This window comes from Triturus cristatus, chromosome 5_1, assembly GCF_964204655.1.
Source record: "Triturus cristatus chromosome 5_1, aTriCri1.1, whole genome shotgun sequence".
Taxonomy (NCBI): Eukaryota; Metazoa; Chordata; class Amphibia; order Caudata; family Salamandridae; genus Triturus; species Triturus cristatus.
In genome coordinates, this window is record NC_140587.1 from 917,166,193 (window position 1) to 917,192,722 (window position 26,530).

The following is a 26,530-nucleotide window of genomic DNA, read 5'->3' on the forward strand; positions in this document are numbered from 1 at the left end:
CAACATGAACACGGCCTCGTATCTGACGTGTGACGGTTCAGCATATTATGTGCCAAAAGGCTAAGGCATTGTATAGTTTGAAGCTATTTGTGTCAACCAACGGTATTCGCTTTTTGCTACATGCGTCACCATTTTATTCCTGCCAATATGCTCTGTTTCCTGTGTGGGTGACCTCTATAATTACGTAGCTTCCCTCGTTCATTTGTTCTCGACGCCGAAGAACAGGACGGTCCTGTTCGTCTACATTTCTTCGCAGGTGCCTCCCTGTGAGTGTGTCGGGCTGGGTGGGGATGGAGTCGGTCTCCTAGTCGTTCCCTGGACAGTTGCTCTCTCCTTTGTGTCCTGTTTGCCCAGTGCTTGTTTGTTTGCGGGAGGCGCTGATGGTAGCCGCCAGTTGACCTCGTTCCCCGGGAAGACGGCGTGGAGAGGCGGGAAGTCCAAGGAAGGTGGGAGACTAAAGGAAGCCTTGTAGATAAAGGAAGGCTAGGCAGTCCTCAGACCGCGCAGACACCGGCAGCGGCATGGCTGACACCGACCCCAGGACCCCACAGGAGCTCGCCGACTTTGTAAGTAATCAGCAGAAATTGTTTCCTTGTGTAATGTAACTGGTGCTTGTGTAAAGCGCTTCAGTCAATACCCTCGGGTCGAGTTCGCGCGCTATAGAAAAAAACTTCAGAAAAAAAACCTGTTCAGCTAGCAGCTTTTCGCCACGGCAACCAGAGCTTAGAATTATCTCGGTGACACCAGTCTTTAGACTTCATTATTTATTCCAAGAAACGATAATCTCTTTTTAAAGGCAGTCTCTTTACACGTGACGTGTACATTCAGAGACAGCGCAACCCGGTGAAAGTTGATTATGAATACCATTGAAACTTCTTTACGTGAGTGATGCATATTACAATGTGGTTAGTTTAGTTTCTGAATTTCGGGCCGGTTTTATCAACAGTTTCAACCTGTGCAGTCACAAGCAGGGATGCAAACCGGCCCAAAGCAGAGGAACCCTTTCTTTGAACGTATGGCGCTGTTCTGTTCTCTTCGTTTCTGTTCGCTACCTTTCAAGACTCATAACCTCGGCCTACTACTAAGCACCATATCAAAAATATATCGAATGACAATATCACTACCTTTACTCAGGTGAGTCTAAAGATGTCTGGGTTAGGTTAACAGGTTAGGGTAAGGAGTAGGGGTAGGGCTTGTGGTGTGTTAGAGATAGAGTTACGGTAAGGGGTGGTGACAGGTTTAGGATTAGGGCTCAGGTAAAATAAAGGATTGGGGTTGAGTGTTGTGATAAGGCTAGTAGGGTTTAAAGGTAGGGTTAAGGCTGGGGCAGGTTATAATATGGAACACGCATTGGCATAGCCAATAGGTCTCGCTTTTGGGACCTTATAAGTATTTAGTTATGCAGCACAATATCCTTGGTGCAACAACATTAACTGTTGCATGGTTAAACACTTTTATGGCCCCAAAGGCGAGACCTATTGGCAATGCCAATGCTTTTTTTTTTAAAGGACAAGCAGTGCTATCAGGCTCCAGCTGCCACTTAGAGGTAGAGAGAGAGAGGTGTGTAGAGAGAGAGAGATGTGTAGAGAGAGGTAGAGAGAGAGGTAGAGGAAGAGAGGTAGAGAGAGAGGTAGAGAGAGAGGTAGAGAGAGAGGTAGAGGTAGAGAGAGAGATAGAGGTAGAGAGAGAGGTAGAGAGGTAGAGAGAGAGAGAGGTAGAGAGAGATAGGTAGAGAGAGAGGTAGAGAGAGAGGTAGTGAGGTAGAGAGAGCTAGAGAGGTAGAGTGAGGTAGAGAGAGAGAGGTAGAGAGAGAGGTAGAGAGAGAGAGCGAGAGAGAGGGAGAGAGGGAGAGAGAGCGGGAGAGAGGTAGAGGTAGAGAGGTAGAGAGGGAGGTAGGGAGGTAGAGAGAGAGGGTGAAGGTAGAGAGGTAGAGAGAGAAAGGTAGAGAGAGAGAGGGTGGAGGAAGAGAGACAGAGGGTGGAGGAAGCATGTGTGTGTACGGGTCCAGGAAATGGCGTAAGGTCTCACCCAGAGGTAGGAAGTAGGCAAAAATTAAGGGTGCCAGGGGTGAGCCACCCAGGTAGTTGCTCGGAGGATCCACTAAGGGATAGTGGATTCTACAAGTAAAGAAGCGCCATGTGTGTATCACTGCATGTAGAAATCGCTTCACAATAAGTAGGTCCACTAATGATTGAGGAAGTGAAATCAATACGCGTTAATTATGGGCCATAAAGAAGGAAGAATTAAAATTCACCATATCAAGCTCAATGCACGTAAATATGGGCCACCGTGAAGGAGGAAAAGCCAAATAAGCATCAAGAATGTGCCATTATGTAGAGAATAGGCTCACTGTAAATAGCGCAACAAAATTCTGTTAGCCATGCAACAGTTTAATGTTTCCCAGCTGCCAAAAGTCCATATGTCTGCTTCCTCTCCCCGGGTTGGTTTGTTCCTCGGTCACGCCCACGGCAAAACCTCCCGGAAGACACCACTAACACCTAAACTGCCCTAATTGAAGCCCTGCAGGCAAGAGGAGTGGTACGGGTATTGAAAATGGGAAACGAAGATAAAAGGGAAAAAAGGGGTAGACAAAAGGAAGCCCGTTAAAGGGGAGCGGAGAGCAGAGATGAGGGAGAGAAGAAAGGGAAGGGTGGAGAAAGAAATGCGACCGGGGAAGAGTTAAAGCAGGGTGGAGTTGGACCAGAGGATCGGAGAACATCCACACAAATCGCAACAACCCAATTCACCAATGAAGAGCCACATATGCCACAGTAGTCCCCACGAGACCTCACACTGAAATCAACAAAACGCTAGCACGCCAATGGAGAGCCTTGTGTCTTACTACGAATGGCAAAGCAAGACTCACCAGCCTACGAAAGAAAAGTATTTTGTCAAAACGAAGAAATACTAGCTCACCAAAGCCGAGCACTGTGCCTCATAAGCAGGGATAATGGAATTATACGGCAATGGAGGACCCAATTATGCAGCATGGTCATTCTAGATTATGTGGCAAGAAATGATAAACAATGAGGCTTAATGTGACATTCTTTGGCAGAATTATGTGACAAATTTATGTTAACATGCATACATATCGCCTGGGCAAAAGTTTCACTTCACAATTTGCCTTTTAATACTTATATACAGCAGCCAGCAACCGAAGGACGGTCAGTTACCTTTGAAAAAGGTCTGCCACTGAGCTTGAACATCACGCAGCACTTTTCTGTAGAAACGTTTGATCCATTTGAACTATTTTTGTTGAAATCTGCACATTGTGCAGACGACTGTAAATTATGTGGCGAGTACGGTAAATATATCATTAAACAGGAAAGGCCTGAGCTGCAGAGCCGCACAATTCCTATGGCCCTCTGTGGGTCACGGGAAGGGAAACCACGAGGCACTGACATCTAAAAGGGGAGGACTCGTCTGAGCTACGGTAAGCCTTGTGGGCTCACTACAAAGCCAGGATTTCACCTGCATATGCAGGATTTTATTGACAGGGTAGGCAAAACACAATCCTACAAGCTAGAAACATAAAACTGGAAAACAAACTTTACAGAGATCTAAACGACCTGAAAATGTATATCTTATGTGGTTTCACTGCTAGGAGTCTAGTGGCGGACAAGGAAACAGAGTTCTTATAATGCCGGAATATATACTTGTCCAAACCGCGTGATCCTGGGCAAATGACCTCTGTCTTCCAGTGGCTCGCTTGCCTTGCGTGCCAAAAGTCAACACAGCATTAAACGGGCCAAAACCCTGGATTAGGAGACATACACAAGCTGCATATCCATTTACACACAAAAGCCAACAGAGCTGGGCAGACCCACAGGGTGGCCTGAGTCCGTGCACCCTCAAGTACCAGCGCACAAGCTGAACTCACCATGAAAACCTTGTGTACATAAAGGGTGCATTTTATGTTCAGCTCGGGTGCCAGACCTGACAAGAACAACTCTTGCAGCTGGGCGGGCTTGAGGCTTGAAGAAGGAAACAAGTGGGAGGGATGGGGGAGTGCACGCAAGACTTCAAGAAGGAAACAAGTGGGACGGGTGGGGGGAGTGCGTGCAAGGCTTGAAGAAGGAAACAAGTGGGAGGTGTGGGGGAATGCGTGTGAGGCTTGAAGAAGGAAACATGCACTTTCAATACCAGCAGCAGACTTCCCTGGTGAGCAGTAGCTTTACTACAGTGATCTAATGAGCAACTAGAGTGCTAACATTCTGGATTTATGGCAAATGTGTGACACATCTGAATGCCTTCTTGATGGAACCAAAGTAAAAAACTGAAAGTATTTCCTACTGAGGAGACTGCAGTAAATGAGGAAATTAGGAAACCTCTTAACAAATAAGTTTCCCAAGATGGCCACCAGAGACAAAAGAGCCCAAATGTAGCACAAATATCACCCAGATGTAGTCCAAGTATAGCCCAATGACAGAATGTCCCAGAGTGTTCTTAAGAACAACTAGAGCGCTTACTGTCTTACTTATGACAAAAGTATGGCACACCTAAAGCCATCTTGATTGGAATAAACTGGTAACACTTAAAACATTTAATTTAAAAAGGAACATCATGAGGGGCTTCATTTTGCCATATAAATTATGATTAGTGCTGAAAAAAACACTTTAGGGCAAATTTTGAGTGACTTCTCAAATCCACTTCTATTTTATTAAAAAATTCTGACATGCAGACTGAAACATGCACTTTTAATACCAGCAGCAGACTTCCGTGGTGAGCAGTAGCTTTACTACAGTGATCTAATGAGCAACTAGAGTGCTAACATTCAGAATTCATGGCAAATGTGTGACATATCTGAATACCTTCTTGATGGAATCAAAGTAAAAAACTGAAAGCATTTCTACTGAGGAGACTGCAGTAAATGAGGAAATAAGGAAAATTCATAACAAATAAATCTCCCAAGATGGGCACCAGAGTCAAAATAGCCCAAATGCAGCACAAATATCTCCCAGATGTAGCCCACATGTAGCCCAATGACAGAAGTGTGCAAAACACTTTTTATTTTTTGTGTTTTTGCAGTTTTATATAGTGCAGATTTGTCAGATATTGGAGTGCATTACATGAGCATTGGTTACATCACACAAGAACAAATTCATTTGGTTGTAGACATGGGGAGATTAAGTGATTTGACCAGAATCACAGAATGTTGATCTGAAGCAGAAACTCCAACCTGGTTCCCCAGTTGCAAAGTCTGCAACTCTGGAAGTAACACCACATCCTCTCCCCTAAGTGCAACATTTAATCAAGTGGTCAACTGGATAAAAAAACATAAAGATAACAAATAATTTAAAAGTGCTTTGTCGCTATTTGAAAACTCAGAAAATATGTCCTCATTTTAGTCTTTTTAGAGCACTAACCATAATTTTGATGCAAATAAGACCCTCTCATATATGTAATTTCTAAAGGAAATGCTCTAGGTATTACAGTTTTGATTACATCAAGATGACGTCAGGCGTTCCACACTTTTGTAATAAATATAGAATGTTAGCATTCTAGTTGTTCATTAGGATACTGTTGAGAGGCAGAGGTCAGGGGCACGGACTCTGAAAATTGAAGGCAGGAAGGAGGGTGCAGAGGCAACAATTTGACCACTCTGGGCAGGCAGGAAGGGCAGTGGCAGCACAACAGACTATGGCGGGCAGTGGAAAGGGGGGCAGGGGCAACAAACCAACAATACAGGACTGGCAAGAGAGGCTGTGGCAATATAATAGACCATTGTGGGCAGAAGGGAGAGGCAGTGGTAGTACAACCATACATGCCAACAGACCCGATTCAGCCAGGAAACGTCCAATGTTTTTAAGCTCAAATGGGCTTTATTTGATCTGTCTCCTGTCTACAATCTCCTCTTTTTCAATGTAACTCAAAGGGGGAAATCAATACCCCAGTTTTTTTTTCAAAATCTCCCTCTTACCAAGTTCAAAATGTTCGCAATTATGGTACATTGGATCATGGAAGGCAGGAGGAATTGGGGTAGGGATATGGACTTGGATAACAGAGGACAGGAGGGACATGGAGAGGTGCACCAAACTGACCCTACAGGGCAGGCATCAGGGTTTGTAGCAGCACAATACACCACACAGGGCATGCGGGACGGGAGTGCAGCACAACAATCCATAGAAAGCAATAGGGAGGGGACAGGACCATGCACATGGACAACAGAGAACTGAGTGGAAAGAGGCAATGGTAGCTAGCTGACCATAATGGACAGACAGGAGAGAAAGCTGCAGCATAATAGACCATTAAGGGCAGGAGGGACGGATCAGGGGCATTACAATGGAACAGACAAGCCAAGGGGGAGGGAATAGGGGTCTGCACATGGAAACAGAGGGCCGGGGGCAAGGGGGCAGGGCAGGAGCAGCAAGATGACCATGTAGATCAGGCAGGATGTGCAGTAGAAGCAAGACACACCATGGAGAGCAACAGTGAGACTATGATGGCATACACACAGACCATGGAGGGAAGGTGGGAGGGGGTCAGGGGCAGCTAGCTGACCACACAGGGAAGGTGGGAGGGGCCGTGGCAGCACAGAAGACCATGCATGGCAAGCGGGAGGGTTAGTGGCAGCACAATGGCTATGATGGGCAAGAAGGAGGGTGCAGTGGCATGCACAAAGGACCATGGAGGATAGAAGGGAGGGTCAGGACCTGGGCACAGACAAGAGAGTTCAGGGGAAGGGGCCTCACAACAGACCACATGGGGCAGGCAGGAGGAGCAGTTGCAGCACAACAGACCAGGGAGGGCAGAAGGGTGTGGTATTAAAATGGACCATGGAGGACAGGAGAAAGGGGATTGGGCATGGAATGTGGACAGGCAGGGTGGAGGTGGCAGGGACAGGTTAAGGTCATCTGACAATGCTAGGCAGGTAGGAGGGGAGTGGCAGCTCAACAGAAAACTCAGAGTAGATAGGAGTGGCAGGTCCATGGGACATGGTGGGCAAAAAGGATGGAGCAGGGGCATGCACAAAGACATCGGAGGGCAGGGGGAAGGAGAATAGGGGCAGCAAGCTAAGCACAGAGGCTAAGCAGGAGGTCAATGATGGGAAATAGAATTGGGCAATGGAGGGCAGGAGGAGTGGACTGGTACATCATGCTAAATGGAGGGCAGAGGCAGCACATCAGACCATGCATGGCAGGAGGGAGGAGGCTAGTCCATGGATTCAGACAACAGAGGATAGGGAGGAGGTGGATGGGGCAGCAAGCTAACTGTTCAGAGAATGCGGGTATTAGGAACTTTATTGTTTTTAAAATGTGTGTCTGTGCGAACTACTTAAAATATGAACAAGTATGCAGCATAATCTCACTTTTAGTCAGGAAGAAGAGGACGGTTGTGACTGTGACTCCGGGCTCACTTGGCAGAAACACCCCCTGACCCTCCACCCCCATCGCAAAATATAATGCCCATGAAAAGGGTAGGTGAACGCAGTGTTATATAGAATATAGTCCTGAGAGCACGATTGAAAATGAAAACTAGATATAGTGTATGGTATAAACTATGCACCAAAAAGTGTGATATAAGATGAACCGGGGCATGAAATATAATATGCAATACATTGTGCGCAATGACAGATTCATTGGAGAGCACGAGATAGCACAGGCACTAGCGCGTGCTAAGCGATATGCACCTTGGAGTGTAATATGCACAGGGCAGTGTTGTGTAACCTAACTAGTCTCTAAAGTTGTAATATAAAATATGTGCTGGGGAGTGTAACGTTGCATATGCACTGTGACAAAGATATGGATCCCAGATTGTAATATGTATGGCATAGCGCTGTGCGTTATAACATAGGCATCGAGAAAGGCATGTTAGATGGGGCAATATAACCTGTGCGAAGGCAGGTGTGGCATGACATATTCACGGGGTGGTGTTACAGTGCACATGGGCTAGAGAGTGTCATAGCATACAAACTAGCTGGTGGAATACAACACAGAGGTGTGTGGCACTCGGGGGGCACTGGTGGGTGTAACACATCATTGGGCTCAGCCAAGAGCACGCTGTGACTCTCAAGTGAGGTTCATCTCCTTTCCAGAGAGTAAAATAAAAAGTATTACAAATCCGGCGGTGGATGTGTGTTTTATTAACCGTGAAGGGGGTTTCTTGCATAGTTTTGGTAGAATTTTTGTCGAATCCCCTTTGAGTGGCTTGGTGTGCGTGTGAATTAAATGTGCCCGTCAATAGCTACCCATGTTTGTATAAATAAATGACAAGGGTGTCTCCTTGGAGAGTACCCACCGGCGGGGGCGCCGGCATTAGGCACGGTAGGGCGGTAGGGCGTCAGACATGTCAGAGCATCACTAGCGGAGTAAACACATTCCACGTGGATTCATTGCATGCATAGTCGCCTTTTAATGAATATCACGCAAATCATCATGGTGATAGGTACGTACGGTTTGTCCAGCATGTCCTAGGTGTTTCTATAAATATATTAAAAAAACAAAGGCCGGCACCAGGGGATGGGGTCCCCGGGGCCATAAGTGGCCTGAAGAGGGGGGCAACGCAGCCTCCTCCTAAATATTTTTTTTTTAAAAAGGCCATGCCCCGGGGGTTGGGGTCCCCGGGGCTGATTAAGGCCTTGGGAGGGGGTCACGCGGCCCCCTTCCAATTATTTTTTTCTAAAAAAAAAAATTAAGGGGCAGGCCCTGGGGTATGGGGTCCCCAGGGCCAATAAGTTAGAAAAAGAAGGGGGGCCACACAGCGCCCTTCTTAAAAAATAAAAATAAATAAAAGACCGGCATCGTGCCGGAGGCCACGCCCCCTCCTTACAGCACTCTGCAAACGCGCCCCCTGGCAAGTTGTAAGTTGGGGAATGAATTCCCCTTCAATACTGAGGGTCCCTGAGGACCAACTAGCCCAACAGGTATCTCCAGTATGCGCCAGGGAGCTGCGTTGCAGACAGGTGTTCTGAGACCACGTCCCTTTTTACACCTCTCTGCAACGCAGCTATCTGGCGCTTATTGAAGGTATCTAGTGGGCTAGTTTGACCCTAGGGACCCTTAGGATTCAAGGGGACTTAATCTCTCAACTTAGAACGGCCACAGGGCGCATTTACACAGGGTTAAGGGAGGGAACAGGGCCTGAGGTGACGTGTGCAAACACGCCCTGTGGTGCATTTTAAGTTGGGGAAATAATTCCCTTTCACTCCTGAGGGACCCTGGGGGCCAACTAGCCCACCAGGTGCTTCCAGTAAGCGCTGCTGCGTTGCAGAGAGGTGGTGCAGGCCGTGCCCCTTTTTACACCTCTCTGCAATGGCGCTTACTGGACGGTACCTAGTGGGCTATATTGCCCCTAGGGACCCTCAGGATTCAAGGGGACTTAATCTCCCAACTTAAAATGGCCACAGGGCGTGTTTACACAGTAGTGAAGAGAGGGGACAGGGCCTTAGGTGACGTGTGCAAACACGCCCTGTGGCGCGTTTTAAGTTGGGGAAATAATTCACCTTCAATCCTGAGGGGCCCTGGGGGCCAACTAGCACACCAGGTGCTTCCAGTAAGCACCACTGCCCTGCGTTACAGAGAGGTGGTCTAGGCCGTGCCCCTTTTTGCATCTGTCTGCAACGCAGCTCTGTGGCGCTTACTGGAGGTACCTAGTCGGCTAGTTGGACCCTAGGAACTCTCAGGATTCCAGGGGACTTAATATCCCAACTTAAAACGGCCACAGGGCGTGTTTACACAGTGGGGAAGGGAGGGGACGGTGCCTGAGGTGACGTGTGCAAACACGCCCTGTGGCACGATTTAGGAGGTTGGTTTAATCCCCCTGCCCTATTATATACTAGGGGTTTACAGAGGAGGTCAGGGAGACCCCAACACATAGTGTTCCCTAGTGTATGTAGGTGTTTTCACTGTATTCTAAGTGTCTTTTAACATAGCACTGGCTCTAGGACTGGTTAGTCAGACTCAGTTACCACCAGTATCCATCTGAAAAAGTTCAGGGTACAGGATGATTTTGCAACAAGGCTTCTTTCTGCTCTTCTGTTTGGTCTTTTTGCACGTTATCCTTCTTGCTGCACTTTTCTTCGTCTTTGAGGACTTCTGTAGTTCTTTCTGCATTTCTTGTTTTTACTTTCTGTGCATTTATTCTTCTTTCTTCACATGTCCTATCTCTGTAGGCATTGTTAGAAATTAGCATTTAAAAAACCTTTGAAATTCATTGAAAAAAACATAGGTTTCAGGCACGTTATAGTTAGGAATTAGCATTTAAAAAACCTTAGAAATTCACTAAAAAAACCATAGGTTTCAGGGGCGTTATAGTTAGCTGGACTTTTCACTCGTACAAAACCATTGAAATTCCCCCGTTATAGTTAGTTCAGCAAACTATAACTCGCACGCCCGCAACGCACTGCTGATGACGTTGCATATTGCATCACTCATGACATGGTCAGTGACATCACTCATGACATCATTGATGACATCTCAAATGACATCACTGATGACATCATCCTTGTGATAGAGTGGCAGACCTCCTCTCACCCTAATATAACCTTTGATACACACATTCAAAAATAGAAACTAAAATTTTCAAAACAATGGACATACCAATACCAGTCTCAACAACCTATTCAGTAATTCTAAGATCCACATACACATCCACTCATTCACCAACAGTCCTATACAGTCACTCATACATATACTCACTCATCATATGTACTCATACACCTATACATCCTGTTACACAACGCCACTCATCCATAGAGTTACTCACACACATAGTCACTCATGCTAATAAAGAATCAAAACATCCATTTACTTGCATATACAGTTATACACACACCACCACTCTTACTTCTACAGAAACTTATACATACTTAGTCTTTTAAACAATCACTTATAGAAATACATACATATTCATACAGGAACTCTTCCAATCTCTCATTCTCGCATATACTCACTTATATACACAAATAGTCACATATACTAGTTTAAAACATATGTAGTTACTCATAAAGACACTATTGAGACAGTAATTCACTCACTAACACACCCATACACACACTCATCCACCCATACAGTCCTGCACACATGCTGTCTTCAACACATACAAACTGTGAGTCACTCATTCATGCATCTATGCACTACGTAATACCCCCCACTGAACCATACAGACACTCAGACACTCATACTGATACTCAAAAAACAAACTAATAACCTATATAGACACTCATGTAGCTACTCACCAACCCATGCAGCCACTTATAGACAAAGTGAGAGACTGATACAGATATTTACATATTTAAACATTACTCACTAAGCCATGTATTCACTAAGATATACTTAATCAGTCAGTTACACAATCAATTTTTTTTTTTTAAATCATCCATTTAGACACTTATATACCCATTTATTCTTCCATCGACCTTGAGATATACATATATAAAACATATTTAATTTTCAGAAAAACACATATTCACTGGATGATGTCATCAGTGATGTCATCAGTGATGTCATTGGAGTGATGTCACTGACCATGTCATGAGTGATGTAATATGTGACGTCATCAGCAGTGCACTGCGGGCGTGCGAGTTACAGTTAGCTGAACTAACTATAACAGGGGAATTTCAATGGTTTTGTACGAGTGAAAAGTCCAGCTAACTATAACGCCCCTGAAACCAATAGTTTATTCAGTGAATTTCTAAGTTTTTTAAATGCTAATTCCTAACTATAAAGTGCCTGAAACCTATGGTTTTTTCAGTGAATATATATATATATATATACATACACACACATACATACATGTATATATATATATATTACCTACTGGCGGTCGCCAGTAGGTAGTTATAGTTAGGACCCCTTTTCCATAGGAAATCCGCAACATTCTATTTTGAATAACTTTGGCGCCGGTCGACGAATCCTCGCGAATTTCTCAAAATAGGTGGGGCGCTACGCTCCGCTCCTACCCTGAAAGTCTCGGGGGGATACATCAAGCAGGGGCTGAGATAAAAGGGGGGTCCCAAAACGCGTTTTTTCCATGCATTTTTCCATAGGACCTTTAGAACGAGCTACAGCCCGAACGGCTGAACAGAATTACTCAAAATTTGGCAGAGAGGTAGTCCCTAGGTCAAGGAAGTGCCTTTTGTAGGTTTGGTGTAAATCTGTTCAGTAGATTCTGAAAAAATAGCCTTTAAATCAATATATATATCTGAGCCCGCTTACGGTACGCTTACCGTACGCTTACCGTACGCGTACGGTGGCGTGCGCGAGCGCGATTCTGATTGGCTCTTAGATCTTAGTAAACATTCGAATCGGCCGAAACCAGGAAGCGGCGGCCGCCATTTTGTGTATTTCACTCTGAAAAAAAGAGTGAAAACAAGAAAAGGGGGCAAAGAGGAGAGTTACAGACCCCCTTACATTTGTGAGGGGGTCAAAGAAGGACTGTAAAGTACAAAAAAAACATTTATTGTTTTTTAAAAAAATCACGGGGTACGCGTACGGTAAGCTTACGGTAAGCGTACGGTAGAAAAAATAATAAATAAATAAATGAAATTCAGATTTAAGTGTTTAGATATTAGGGGGCTCTAAAAAGAGCCGTTGTGTTTATGAAATGATTTTTTAGTGGTACCTACAAGTAAGTACCGATGCAGAGTCTAAGGTTCAAGAGGAAGACTCTGTTCCCTTCATCATTGGAGTGCACACCATCTCCTCTATAAATGTCTTGCATGTCATAACGCAAGTTGTTGTGGTAAATGGCACCCATACCATAGTCACGGAGGAAAGCAGAAACAGATTTGTTGACGTGCTTTCTTGCTTTGTCAATCTGCGGACAGAAATGATTGGACCAGTTCCATTTTTGCCTTTGGCATATGTTGGAAAACACAAAGGCAGTTTTAGGGAAAAGTGAAAACAGTTGTGCAAAGGTGTCCTTCATAAGCATTTCCAGACCTACCCCAGTCAAAGTGCCTAGGTCATTACCACCACAGTGCACTATTATGAGGTCAGGGTGTTGGATTTGCATGAAGGATTTCACCAATGGCATCAATTGGTGCCACTTTAACCCTCTCTGACCAATCCATTTAATGTCTACATTTGGCAAAGCAAGGTCTCTCACCATATCTGTTTTCTCTGCAAACTTTTCACTCCAGAAGACATAGCTGTGCCCTACAATCCACACTGTGAACATCTTCAAAGGAGAACTGGATGCACTCAGGAGGTGTCTTTCAGTAGAATGGCAATATGAAAAGAAAGACAGTTTGGAAATGGAGGCATACATATTTTTTTCAAAACAAAATTGGCTGTTTCATACCATTCTAGAATAAAAACTAGGCTGTATGTGTAAATTAATAGAAGCATGGTTTGTATTGGTACAAAAAAATGTGTTACCAAAGAACAGTACTATGGATTTGCTGTTAGGTTTGAAAAGTCAAGCACTCTTGCTCTGTGGAATTGAAACATTGTGTGGCGAACTTCTGCCCTAACTCCACACAGCAGTGTTCCATGAGCTGTTGCTATGGTAGCAGGCAGAAGTCAAGTTGGGGGAAGGGTACTAGGCAGAAGTCAAGTTGGGGGCAGGGTACTTTTGGAAAAGGGTTGGTTTTCAACCAATAGAAATGTGTGATTACATTTGAAAAAAAGGGGGAAGCACTGAGATTTGAAACTTACATGTATATGTGTGGAATAATAGAGGGAAAGTTTGCCATTATCTGGTTCTGCTGAGAGGAGAGAGGTGAACAGAACAGAGATCCTGGCTCTGATAATCTGCTGTTTGAGTGCCACATTTCTTTCACAGCTAACTAATTTTAAAGGTGAGGTTAGAGTTTGAGAGGAGATGTATATGGTAAATTAAGAAATGAATAATAGAAATGGAAATTCTTTTTGTTGAAGTTGCGTTTATCATTTTCTGTTTTGGGAGAAATTTAAATGTGAGGAACATGTAAAATAATATGGACTATGTTTTCACGATAAATTAAGGTGTACTGGAAAAAAAAAGAATAGTTTAAGGGTTTGAGGTTGGACTCAGTAATGCAAATACATTCAGCATCACTAAGGCTGGTTGCCCTTGCTGGAATGTAGGCAGCCACCCAGGTTACACATGGTGGTGGTCTGAAAAAGCAGTTTGGACATGTGCATTTAAAAAAATCAAAAAAGTGGTTTCATAATGTGTCAGTCTGTAAAAGTGATTTTCACTTGCCAAAAAAAAGAGCAGTAAGTGTGCTTTCAAATTGGCAAAGAAATTTCGTTTTGTGACTAATGTGAAAACATGACTCTGTGTGCAAATAGGAATTACAGGCAGAGAATCATTTTTAAAGCAATTTTTTAAAAAAACAAATGAATAAATATTTTTTTGAGTGGGTATGGTAAGTCAATAATAATAATTGTACTCTCAAAGACCTTGTAATGTGATAATTGATTTTTAGTGTTTTTTTTTTTTAAAAAAAAGGTACGCGCACCGTACGCGTACGGTAAAAAAAAAAAAAAAAAGTTTTTAAAAACATATGTAAAAAAAAGATGAAAGATAAGGTTGGCTCTTAAAAGAACCGTTGTGTTCATGCAGGGACAGAGGAAAGAAAGAATGGGAAAATTATTCAAAGCGACAAGTGTGCTGATCTATTTTGTTGTTCACTAGGGAAACACTGGTCTCCCTATGGCAAATTAGATCTTGACAAAAGGCACATCGAATATCAACCCTCCAAAATCGAGGGTTCATTTCCAGAGGGCCAGCAAAAGGAGATGCTACCCCCACAGATGAAGGGCTCACCTGACCTGCAGAAGAAGGAGTCAGCTCTGCAGATGATGGTCCAGGCTGAGCTGCTGTGGATGTACTTGCTTGTCTTTCTGAAGAGTTACCTCCAAAAAGATGACCATGTGTCCTTCTGTGTACATCCTTGAGGTGTCTCTTCATGGTATGATTCCCAAAGGAATACTTCCTGTCAGGATTACCTCTTGAAAGTACACGCTGACACAGCTTGCAAGTTACTAAGGGTGCATTCACCTTTTGCTGGCCTTCAGGAAAAGTAAAATAATCCCATACATAAGAGGGCTTTTGTTTCCTCGCTCTCTGCCTCAAAACAGTGCTGCTAGTGCTAGCCTCACTCTCAGAAGAGCTCTGCTGTTCTGCCATCGTATCACAAAGACAACCCAGCTCCTTCTCCTAAGGGATCACAAGCAGAAATGAGGGGAATGGGTGTGGTGTAGGAGAGTTCTAGAACTGAAAGTAGTTTCAACCAATCAAAAGTTGTGTTTCATGATCACATGACCTACCGTACGCTTACGGTACGCTTACGGTACGCTTACGGCAAAAGTGCGCATGCGCGTAAAAAAGACACGCGCTTGCGTGCATGCGCATAACAGTCACTCCCCGACACTTCCGCGTAACGTGCGCGTGTAGCGTACACGCGTACGCGTCCCACGCGGAGTACGCGCGGCTACGCAAATTGCGTAACTATACGCAAGCAGCGTAGGGAAATTACGGGCGTTGCGTAAACCGTACGCTTACCGTAAGCTTACGGTACGCGTACTAAAAAAATAATAAAAAAAATAGAAAAAAAGTACTGCTAATAAATTTTACATGTTTATTTTAAAAAATATATTAAAAAAAACATATTAAAGAATTTTAAAAATTTAATCATAGTCTTTATAAAAGGTAACAAAATTAAAATAAAAATATGTTAGAAAAAATAGAAGAAAAAAAAAAAATTAGCATTTAAAAAACCTTGCAAATTCACTGAAAAAACCATGGGTTTCACACACGTTATAGTTAGGACTTAGCATTTAAAAAACCTTAGAAATTCAGTGAAAAAACCATAGGTTTCACACACGTTATAGTTAGGAATTAGCATTTAAAAAACCTTAGAAATTCAGTGAAAAAAACCATAGGTTTCACACATGTTATAGTTAGCTGGACATTTTACTCGTAAAAAACCATTGAAATTGCCCCGTTATAGTTAGTTCAGCTAACTATAACTCGCGCGCCCGCAATGCACTGCTGATGACGTCACATATTACATCACTCATGACATGGTCAGTGACATCACTCATGACATCACTGATGACATCTCAAATGACATCACTGATGACATCATCCTTGTGATAGAGTGGCAGACCTCCTCTCACCCTAATATAACCTTTGATACACACATACAAAAATAGAGACTAAAATTTACAAAAGAATGGACATACCAATAACAGTTACAACAACCTCTTCAGTAATTCTAAGATCCACATACACATCCATTCATTCACCAACAGTTCAATACAGTCACTCATACATGTACTCACTTATCATATGTACTCATACACCTATACATCCTGTTACACAATGCCACTTATCCATAGAGCTACTCACACACATAGTCACCCATGCTAATAAAGAATAAAACATACATTTACTTGCATATACAGTTATTCACACACCACCACACTTACTTCTACGGAAACTTACACATACTTAGTCTTTTAAACAATCACTTATAGAAACACATACTTATTCATACAGGAACTCTTCCAATGTCTCACTCTCACATATACTCACTTATTTACACCAATAGTCACATATACTAGTTTAAAACATATGTAGTTACTCATAAAGACACTATTGAGACAGTCATTCACTCACTAACACACCCATACACACACTCATCCACCCATGCAGTCCTGCACACATGCTCTGATCAACACATACAAACAGTGAGTCAATCATTCATGCACCTATGCACTACGTAATACCCCCCACCGAACCATGCAGACACTCAGACTGATACTCAAAAAACCAACTAATATCCTATATAGACACCCATGTAGATACTCACCAACCCATGCAGCCACTTATACACAAAGTGAGAGACTGATACAGATATTTATATATTTAAACATTACTCACTAAGCCATGTATTCACTATGATACACTTAATCAGTCAGTTACACAATCAATTTTTCAATAAGAAATCATCCATTTAGACAGTAATATACCCATTTATTCTTTCATCGACCTTGAGATATACATATATAAAACATATTTAATTTTCAGAAAAACACACATTCACTGGATGATGTCATCAGTGATGTCATTTGAGATGTCATCAGTGATGTCATGAGTGATGTCACTGACCATGTCATGAGTGATGTAATATGTGACGTCATCAGCAGTGCATTGCGGGCGCGCGAGTTATAGTTAGCTGAACTAACTATAACGGGGCAATTTCAATGGTTTTTTACGAGTAAAATGTCCAGCTAACTATAACATGTGTGAAACCTATGGTTTTTTTCACTGAATTTCTAAGGTTTTTTAAATGCTAATTCCTAACTATAACGTGTGTGAAACCTATGGTTTTTTCACTGAATATATATATATATATACATACATGTATATATACTCATAAAAAAAGGTTAAGGGATGTTATAGTTAGGCTCAGATTTCAAATGCACAAAACCATAGAAATTCTGCAGTTATACTTACCTGAGCTAACTATAACTTAACCCCTGCAATGCACTTTTTATAACCTTACATGTTACATCACTCGTGATATGGTCAGTGACATCACTGATGACATCATTGATGATGTCTCAAATTACATCACTGATGACATCATCCAGTAAACCACTCACACATCCACTCATACAACCATACAACAAATCACACATACACTCACAGATCCATACAACCACTCACATACCCACTCACACAGCCATACAACCACTCACACACCCAATTACAGACCTTTACAACCACTCACACACTTATGCAACCACTCACAAACCCACAAAACCACTTACACACCTACTCACAGACCCATACAACCGCTCACAAACCCACTTACACATCCATACAGCGATTCACACACCCGCACAACTACTCACACACCCATACAACCCCTCACACACCTACTGACATATCCACACAGCCACTCAGTCATCGATTCACACACCTATACATCCTCTTACACACCTATGTAATCACTCATACACCCATACAACCACTTACACACCCATACAGCCACTCTCATACCCAATCACACACCCATACAACCACTCACACAGCCATTCATAGATCCATACAGCTACTCACACACTTAACAATATAGCCACTCACACACCCACTCACACCCCCATACAGCAACTCACACAACCACTCACAGATCCATACAACTGCTCACACACCCATAAAACTGCTTGCACACCCACTCTGTAGGAAGCAGGCTCTGTATATGGTATACCACTAAGTGGTTATGCCATGCACAGAGTCCAGAGATTCCCTCAGAAGTGTACAGGGCTCAATGCAAACCCAAAGTACTCTATTTGTGGTAGTGTGGGAGAGAAGCCTTAGGCCTAACACAGAGGAGTGTAAGACATTTGCTGTGTACTCCATGACCAATAAATAACACACGGCTCAAAAAGGAGATCCACACCAATTTTATAAAAATAGGCTTTGCTCAAGATTTATTTAAAGACCAAGATCTTCGCAAAAAGGTAAGTACGTTTTTAAATAGCAGTTTAAAAAGTTTCAAAAGTGTACACTAAGTACAATTTTCACTCTGCAATGTTAACATAGAGAGGAAAACAATAATGCTGTTTTACAGGTAAAAGTAACCAACTTACAAATCTAGTCTTCAGGTTGCAGGGTCAGCAGAGGGCAAGGTTCAGGTAAGCACAGACACTGCACCATCAGTGGCACAGGGGCGGCTGGTGCAGAGGTCAAAGTTGGGGATCAGGCCCAATGTTACCCAATGGAGACTGGGGGTGCTTGAAGACACACTGCTTGCAGTTAAGTAAATCCGTTGCAGGGGGCAAGCTTCAGAGGTTAAAGTAAGTACAGGGGGGCAGCACCAAAGATACACCACCAGAAGCACATAGGCAGCCAGTTGCAGGGTGCAAACACTGTGTCGGGCACTTAATGCAATTCAATGGAGAAACTTGGTTTGGAAAACAGGCTGCAGGCCATGAACTGGAGGCTGCTCGAAGGAAATCACAGACAGCAGAGGTATGTTGGGATACTGTGGGTCATAGGGACCCCATCAGTCACGCTCCTCAAGGCCCAGGGGCTTTGGGTGCAGGGGTGTCCTTTGACATCGGGATTCTCTTATCGGAGCAGGTCGAGGGAGCCTACGGATTTACACTGCAGGCTTCGTCGTGGAGTCCAGGAGGTGTCAGCCAACTCTGGACTTGGACTCAGGATGACTAGGGATCATTCCTGGATCAGTGGGCCACCTTAACACAGGCCGGATGTGTCAGGTGCAGAATGGTCAAGGATCGCGGTTCCTGAGGGCAGCAGAGTCTTTGTTGTTGTTTTTTTGTGGACAGAGCCACAGTCCTTGGGAGTTCTGGTCTTTTTCAAAGGCAGACAGTCCTCCAAGGGGCTGTGGAGGTCACTGGCTGCAGAACAGGCATTGGTTCTTTGCAGGATCTTCGAGGGCTGCAGGCAGGGTAATAGGGCTGGGGCCATGTCACTCGGCGTTGACAGACATTCCTGCACAGCATCTTCTTCATCCATCTTCTTCTTAAGTCGGCAGGAGCTAGTTTCAGGGTCTGGGGTAGCCACCTAAATACTAGAATTAAGGGCATTTAAGGGAGTGACAGGTAGGGACAATGGGCACCTTACCTGCGGTGTCTACACCCTTAATTATGCAACCCTCCTGTGGGAGGGGGCATAGTCCTAGCCCTGATTGGAGGAGTCACCCCATCTTCAATATGTCTGGGACTGAAAGATGTGCTTCCCTTTACCTCCTGCATCTAATGGGTGGAGTTGGCAGAAATGGGCACACCTCCTATTCTTCCTAGTTTTCCCACCGGTTTTCCTGCCCAAAGTGGGGGTCTAAACTGGGGGCTGCCATCTGCTGTTTGCAGCAGGGGCTGGGCGTCACATTACAAAGGTTGCTTACCTTTGAAGCTTCCCTCTTGAGCACTGAGCCCATCCTGGGGGAGGAGGTATATGACACCATACCCAGGATGTGCTTTATTTCTGGTCCCAAAGGGCGAGGACTCATGACCAAAGGGTCCAGAAGCATATCTAGTGGTGGCAACCCAATCTGTGACCAGGGTTGGTAGGTTTTCAGGGGCACCACTGAGGTGCCCTACGGGTACATGTTACAATAAGTCCCACACTGGCATCAGGGTGGGTTTATTGAGAGGAGTAGTTCGGTACCAAACCCTCCTGTATTCAGTGAAGCCATCATGGTGTTGTGGAACTCGAGTTGTTGAGTTCCCAGTCCATGTACTCTCTTTGGCTTCCCTGACACTTACAATATTAGGGAATAGACCTAAATATGCAGATAGGCCCACACTTGAGATATAGTGCACCCTGCTTTAGGGATTGTAAGGCCTGCTAGAGGGGTGACATACCTATACCTTAGGCAGTGCTGGTTGGCATGGCACACAAGCAGTGTGCCATGTTGACTTTGTCATTTTTGTCTGCACCAGGGTATGCATGCTGCAGTGGCAGTCTGCATGGCCTAGGTGAGGGGGTCCTAGGGAACTCTCTTCAGTCCCAATGCCCTAGGTACTCAAGTACCATTCACTAGGGACTTACAGGAGTCCTGAAGGGCCAAATGTGGAACAGTTTTAGTAAAGAACCCTGGTGCTGTGGACCTGATTAGCAGGGAACCAGCACACTTGCAGTTGAAGTTGCACCAGATACCAAACAAAATGGGGGGGGGTACTGCAACAGAACCCCATTTTATCACATACTCACACACCCACTTATAGATCCATACAACCACACACACCTACTTACAGACGTATTGCACCACTCACACACCCACAAAACCACTCACACCCACTCACAGACCCATGCAAGCACTCACAGATCCAGTTACACACCAATACAGCCACTCACACACCCTCTCATACACCAATACAACCAGTCAGACCCCAACTCACACACCGAAACAGACAGTCACAGAGCCACTCAGCAAACATATATTAGAAATAGTATGACTCATTAGTAGTACAGAAAGAATAGTAATTTAACTTATACAATAGCTTAATAAGTCTCTAAAACATTTTATGAAACACACTCACTGGATGATGTCATCAGTGATGTCATTTGAAATGTCATCAGTGATGTCATTGATCATGTCATGAGTGATTTAATATTGAGGTCTTAATCATTGCAGGGCATATGTTGTAAAAAATATATTTTTATTAGCATTTCAACATAACCACAATCATGGAAAGTAGACAATCTGTACGGTAGGATCATAGAGTTACAGAGAATACAGTAGTATTTTGTGAAGATTTATCAAACTGCGCCAAAGTTATAAGCAAATCACAAAACGCGTTTCCTATGGACGCTAGGTCATAACTATAACTACCTACTGGGTACTATATATGATTAAGTACCCCTTGCTTTACATTATAGGGATATTGAAAGTCACAGAGAAGTTCCATAACCATCATAATGGAATAAGGCCGAACGCCGAGTTCCTTTATAGGGTTATAGAAGTTCTAGGTGTGCACCAGACATACTTTATCCCATATAATACATTGCCACACCATCACCTTCCCCGCAAATCACTTAAAACCTTTCTGCATAGCACTTTTATATGAAAGAACAAGCATGTTTCCAAACATGAAGAATACAAATTAATCCTCTAGTGCAACATCAAACATATTAAAAACCTCTTAGATATTTGTTGCAATCAGTTATTCAAAACAGTTCAAAACAACTCAGGTTTTTTATTCTTTTTTTTTAAAGCTGCAGTAGCTCAGAATGTGTGGAAACATGCAGAAAGAGTCTAACTTTTCTCTGTCTAAAGAGTGCAAAAATTAAACATATTCTCTCTGCTTGTCATTGTAAGCATTAAAATAGAGCAGAAGAATAAATTAAACTTTCTGTTTGTTGCTTTAAACAGCTGCTTTAATTATGCTCCGTTAGCTGACCTGCCTTTAACTCTGCTGCTGGCTCTGGCAGCAGGCATTGTGACATCAGAACTTGATCGTAATCACCTTATAATAGCTGAGTTCTGATGTCTGATTTCTTTATAATCGGCGATTTGGTGCGTCACAAGTCGCCGATTGTAAAGAAATTTGTGACTACCGTTTACAGAATCTCAGGTATTTTATTTATATCACAGTGGCTGTAGTTTTAATGCATGTAAGAGGAGTGGTACTCTTGTCCCAATAAATGGATTAGTGAATGGAGTAACTAAGTCACCAGGTGAATGGCAGTGTCCTGTCAGCAGGCTTCCCCTTCCAGATCACTGTCTGTTAATTTTGCTAGCAGCAGAGGATGAGAATTCTCTACAAAGATTGATCTGCCACGAGAGAACCTGGGAAGTGAGTTTGCAAGGGAAGCTTTCTGTTGTATATTATTGAATGTAGCCTAGGCACTTGGAGATATTGTAATGATACTTCAGGAAGTACCCACGTCAGATCTAAAGTTGTGTTTTGCCAGCATGTATTTGGAAGCAATTTTGTGCAGATCTAGTAGCTGAGACAAGTATTGTTGGTCATTTTACATTTTGCACTTATAGTTTTTACAGTGTTGCATCCTTGGACTAACAGACATTATTATCATTTCAGGTGGAACTATATTCAGGGTGGAGGCAGTACCGGCACACTATGGCGTTAACGATTCTTCAAGGGGAGGGAGCATGGGGGGTTCGCAAAGGTTACCGCAATATTCATTCCAGTGAGACCAGACCGCTACCCATTTCCCGGGGCACCCCCTTGAAATATACACTGTCTTCTCTTGCAGCATACACCAGTCCATGTCCTTCTTCCATGCACTAATCAGTGGGGGTGTTCCCGCTCCCCATAGGCGCGCTATGTTTCGTTTTGCAATTACCAGCCTCAGCGTTGCCCACAGTTTACCTTTTACAGACAGGTCCGTGGGCTCCCATATGTTCAGGAGGCACCTCTTAGCTTCAGGTCGCAATCTTACCCTCCAGACCTCACTCATGCAATCATGCACCCTCGCCCACTATGTTTGAATTCGCGGGCATTCCCATACTATGTGAAGAAATGTCCCCCTCTCCCCACACCGTCATCGACAAAGCCCATCTGCACTCCTCCCCATCAATATTAGCCGGGTGCCTGAGACGTACACCCGGTGCAGTATTTTAAGCAGTATCAGCCTAAACTTTGCCGATATCGCCACCTCTTTGGGGGAAGAAAGTGCCTCCCTCCATTCCTCATCCTCAATCTCCAGACCGTCCGCCTCCCATTTCCTCCTGAGGGTGCGCAATGGATCTGGGGCGTGGTGTACGAGTTTTTTGTATGTAAGGGATATAGCCCTCTCCGGCAAATAGCCGTCAAGCAGCCTGTCCTCTAAGGGGGAGGATTCCGGGAGCGTTGTCCCTGGTGGAATATTAGATTGGAGAGAGTGCCTAACCTGCATGTACTGGAAAAACTCTGATTGCGCCAGATCATGGGACTGCTGTAGGGAGGCAAAGGTCGCCACTCCCTTGGGCCCCCATAGGTCCCGTATATGGGATATCCCGATCAGGTCCCAATTACGAAATCCTTTGGTGCGACCCAAGCCTTTCGGAAACCCAGAGCGGGGTTGCCATTGTAAGTTTGTCGGCCCATCCTAGTTTTCGGCTCACAATGTGCCAAAGTTGGACCGAGTGCTTTGTAGGCCCCGTGAGGTGGAACTTATTAGGCTTTGAGTAAAGCGCGGTCTCAAAGTTCCCCCCGGGGAGAAGCCACCTGTCCATCCCATACCCGGGATCATCCCCACTTCCATATGTGCCCTGGTTGATAGCCGAGAGGTGTGCTGCCCAGTAGTATTTACGGATGTCCGGCAGTGCTATACCCCCGTCATACCACCCCAGTGTAAGTTTTGGGAGCGATATGCGTGGTGTGCCACTCCACAGAAGGTCTCTCTGAGTGGCTTCAATATCTGCGAAGTACTTGTGTGGGACAAAAACCGCGGCAGCGCGATCATCTTAAACAGGACCACCCGACCCAGCAGCGACAGCGGGAGCTTCTTCCAAATAGCCATATCCTTTTGGAACCGCTGCAGAGGTGGCCTGAGGTTATTTTCGAAGCGGGACCTTGCATCACATCTGGATCCCATTTTAACCTCAACCCCTACTGCTCTTATTGTAGGTACCCCCAATTCTTTGGGGATGGTTGGATCATTGTGCAATTCTTTTTTCTGTTGTAGTTGTGCTCTGTAACTGAAATCTGATTAGTAAGCCTAAACAGTCAATTCATGTAACTAGATGTTGGTCTAAAGAGACCAAGGGCAATGTAAGGGTGCCCTATCTCTCAGCTGTCTTACTCCTTCTATAAACTTGTTGGATGTTGAAGCAGCATTAGCTGGATGCAGTGTTTGAATTAGAGCAGTTTTAGATGTAATCTTCCCTTGGAAAGGCCTACAACCTCGATGCTATGCATCCTTTACCCTAGAGTTCTCTGCAGAGCTGGCAGCATGCACAAGTAGCTGTAAGTTGTTTGCAAGAGCCTGACATTGTTTATGCAGTCCTGTGGACAAACTTGCTTATGTGGCAGCATTAAAACAACATAAACATAGTTAAAGTTGCTCATATCACTTTCTTGACTGAACGTATTGCTTCAAACAAAAACTGCTCATGTGACATCTTCTTGGGTGTTCGCAACCTCTGCATCTTACAGTTAATATCCCTCCATCACAGCCATTGTGGGATGAGTTTTCCTTCTCTGGGGAGGATATATGTAAACTTAACACTTAATTTATGCTAGCCAATATAGCTAGTTCTAAGATGCGACAAACGTCCTATAATAGTGTTGCTCACTGAGTTTACCCCTTTATCTGCAGATAGGACACCAGCCCCTCCTTTCCCAGAGGAAATCAGACTAGCCTTTCAATCCCTGCCCATCTAACATCCTACACTTAGTATGTAATGAAATCGCCCAAAGGCTGCCTGATGTCTGCAATTTATCTTTGAAATTGGCTACTGTTCTCTCTAGTTTAAAGCATGCCTTAGTAGCTCCTCCATGTAAGAAACCATTTGCTGATACAACAGTCCTTAGCAACTTCCGACCTGTCTCACTATTGCCACTCCCTTCTAAAATTATGGAAAAGAGGCTAACCAACAAATCTCCCTTTTCATTGATTCTGCAGGATTGTTAGGCTGCTCTCAGTTTAGGTGCAGAGCTTCTCATAATACAGAACTTGCCTTTCAATCGTTCTCAAAATCTCTTTGTGAAACTTTAGATCCGGCCAATAAATTTGCAATCATCCTTTTGGATTTGAATGCAGTTTTGACACCCTTTCTCACACTCACATTACTACAGTGTTTGAGCACTCCTGGAATTCAAGGATAAGTTTTAGTGTGGATATTATCATCTCTATCTGGTCTTTTTTCTTCTGTTTTGTTTCCCTTCACAAGCCATGTCGTGCGGGGTTCCTCAGGAATTTGAACCCTATGCTTTTATATGGCATATTTCACATCTTGCTGATCTTATTTGAAGCTTTTGATTCCTATTGGCATCTTATACAGATGATCCTCAGATTATCGCCTTATTTAAAGATGATTTTAAGCGTAAGACCGTCAGCTTTTGATCATGCGTGTACGTGGTAGCTAGAGGAATGGCTAATAACGCCATAAAGTTGATTAGCGACAAAGAAAAGGTGGTGCTTATCTTTGGTGGGCCTTTCTCATGTGGTCTTCTAGTTGAAGGCCACAAGAACGGGGACATCCATTGGCACCCAAAGTATCTGTAAAATTGTAGGTGTTACTTTTGGTACTGCTCTCTCTTGCTCCTCAGATCAACAGATTAATCTCTGCTTGTTTTCACCATTGACACTTGATGCATTAAGCTTTGCCTCTGCTTCACATGGAACATCGTAAATCTATAATGCAGTCTGTCATGCTACCCCACATGGATTACTGTACCTCACAATATATTGGACTTCCTAATAATTTTCAAAGCATATAATAGCTTATACACAATAGCTCGGACAAGATTTTATTAAGTTTCCCAGCAAGTCACTCTATTTCCCACAATCTCTGTAGTCTACAGTGCCTCCCAATACAGAACCAGCCTATTTGTTTAAGCCACTATGTATTATTCTTAAGGTTTTCTCTGACTTGAGACTTCCATTCACTGTTTTATTCTGCCTTACCATCCAAGTTGTACTTTATCTTCTGCTTCCCTATGCTTGGTTGCCATCCCCTGAATAAAAATATCTGGAATCAGAGGCCACTCTCATCTTGCATCAAAGTGATGGAATGATCTACCACTTAGGGCCCGATTCCGATCCGGGTCGGAAGGGCACCGAACATGATCCGGCCGGAAAAACTACAAGCCGTACGCGTGTTTTCCGGCCAACTCGTACAGCTGTACGAGCGAGCAAGTGCGATGCGAGCTACATGAAAGTCACCGACCGCGACGTTTCCGGGTCCGAACTGCTCCGTACATCTCGGTCGTAAGCTAACCGTAGCGTGCAATGGATGTCATTCACGACAGAGCCAGTACGATGCACGCGTCGGACAGCCTGTGCGAGCCGGAGTGTCCGGCTCGCAAATCATCCGGGTGTTTGCCTTTGGGGGTCCGTGTCGGACCCCCTGACACCCGCAGCCCTATGACTCGGACACAGGGGGAGACCCATGGGTCTCCCCAACACAGGCATGTAAGGTGTGGATGGCACCGACGTGTACCCACTGTAGGGG

The 26,530-nt window shown here is 44.1% G+C and overlaps 1 protein-coding gene across 1 annotated transcript in view; it reads left to right on the forward strand.

Moving 5' to 3' along the window:
* The first annotated feature begins 218 nt into the window (after window positions 1–218).
* Window positions 219–26,530, forward strand: part of LOC146831600 (heat shock factor-binding protein 1-like protein 1) — a 74,664-nt gene continuing 48,352 nt past the window's right edge. Inside the window, exon 1 of the mRNA XM_085605945.1 lies at window positions 219–566. Coding sequence (XP_085462071.1) covers window positions 522–566 — 45 coding nt within the window. The 5' untranslated portion in view covers window positions 219–521. The remainder of the gene's footprint in view (window positions 567–26,530) is intronic.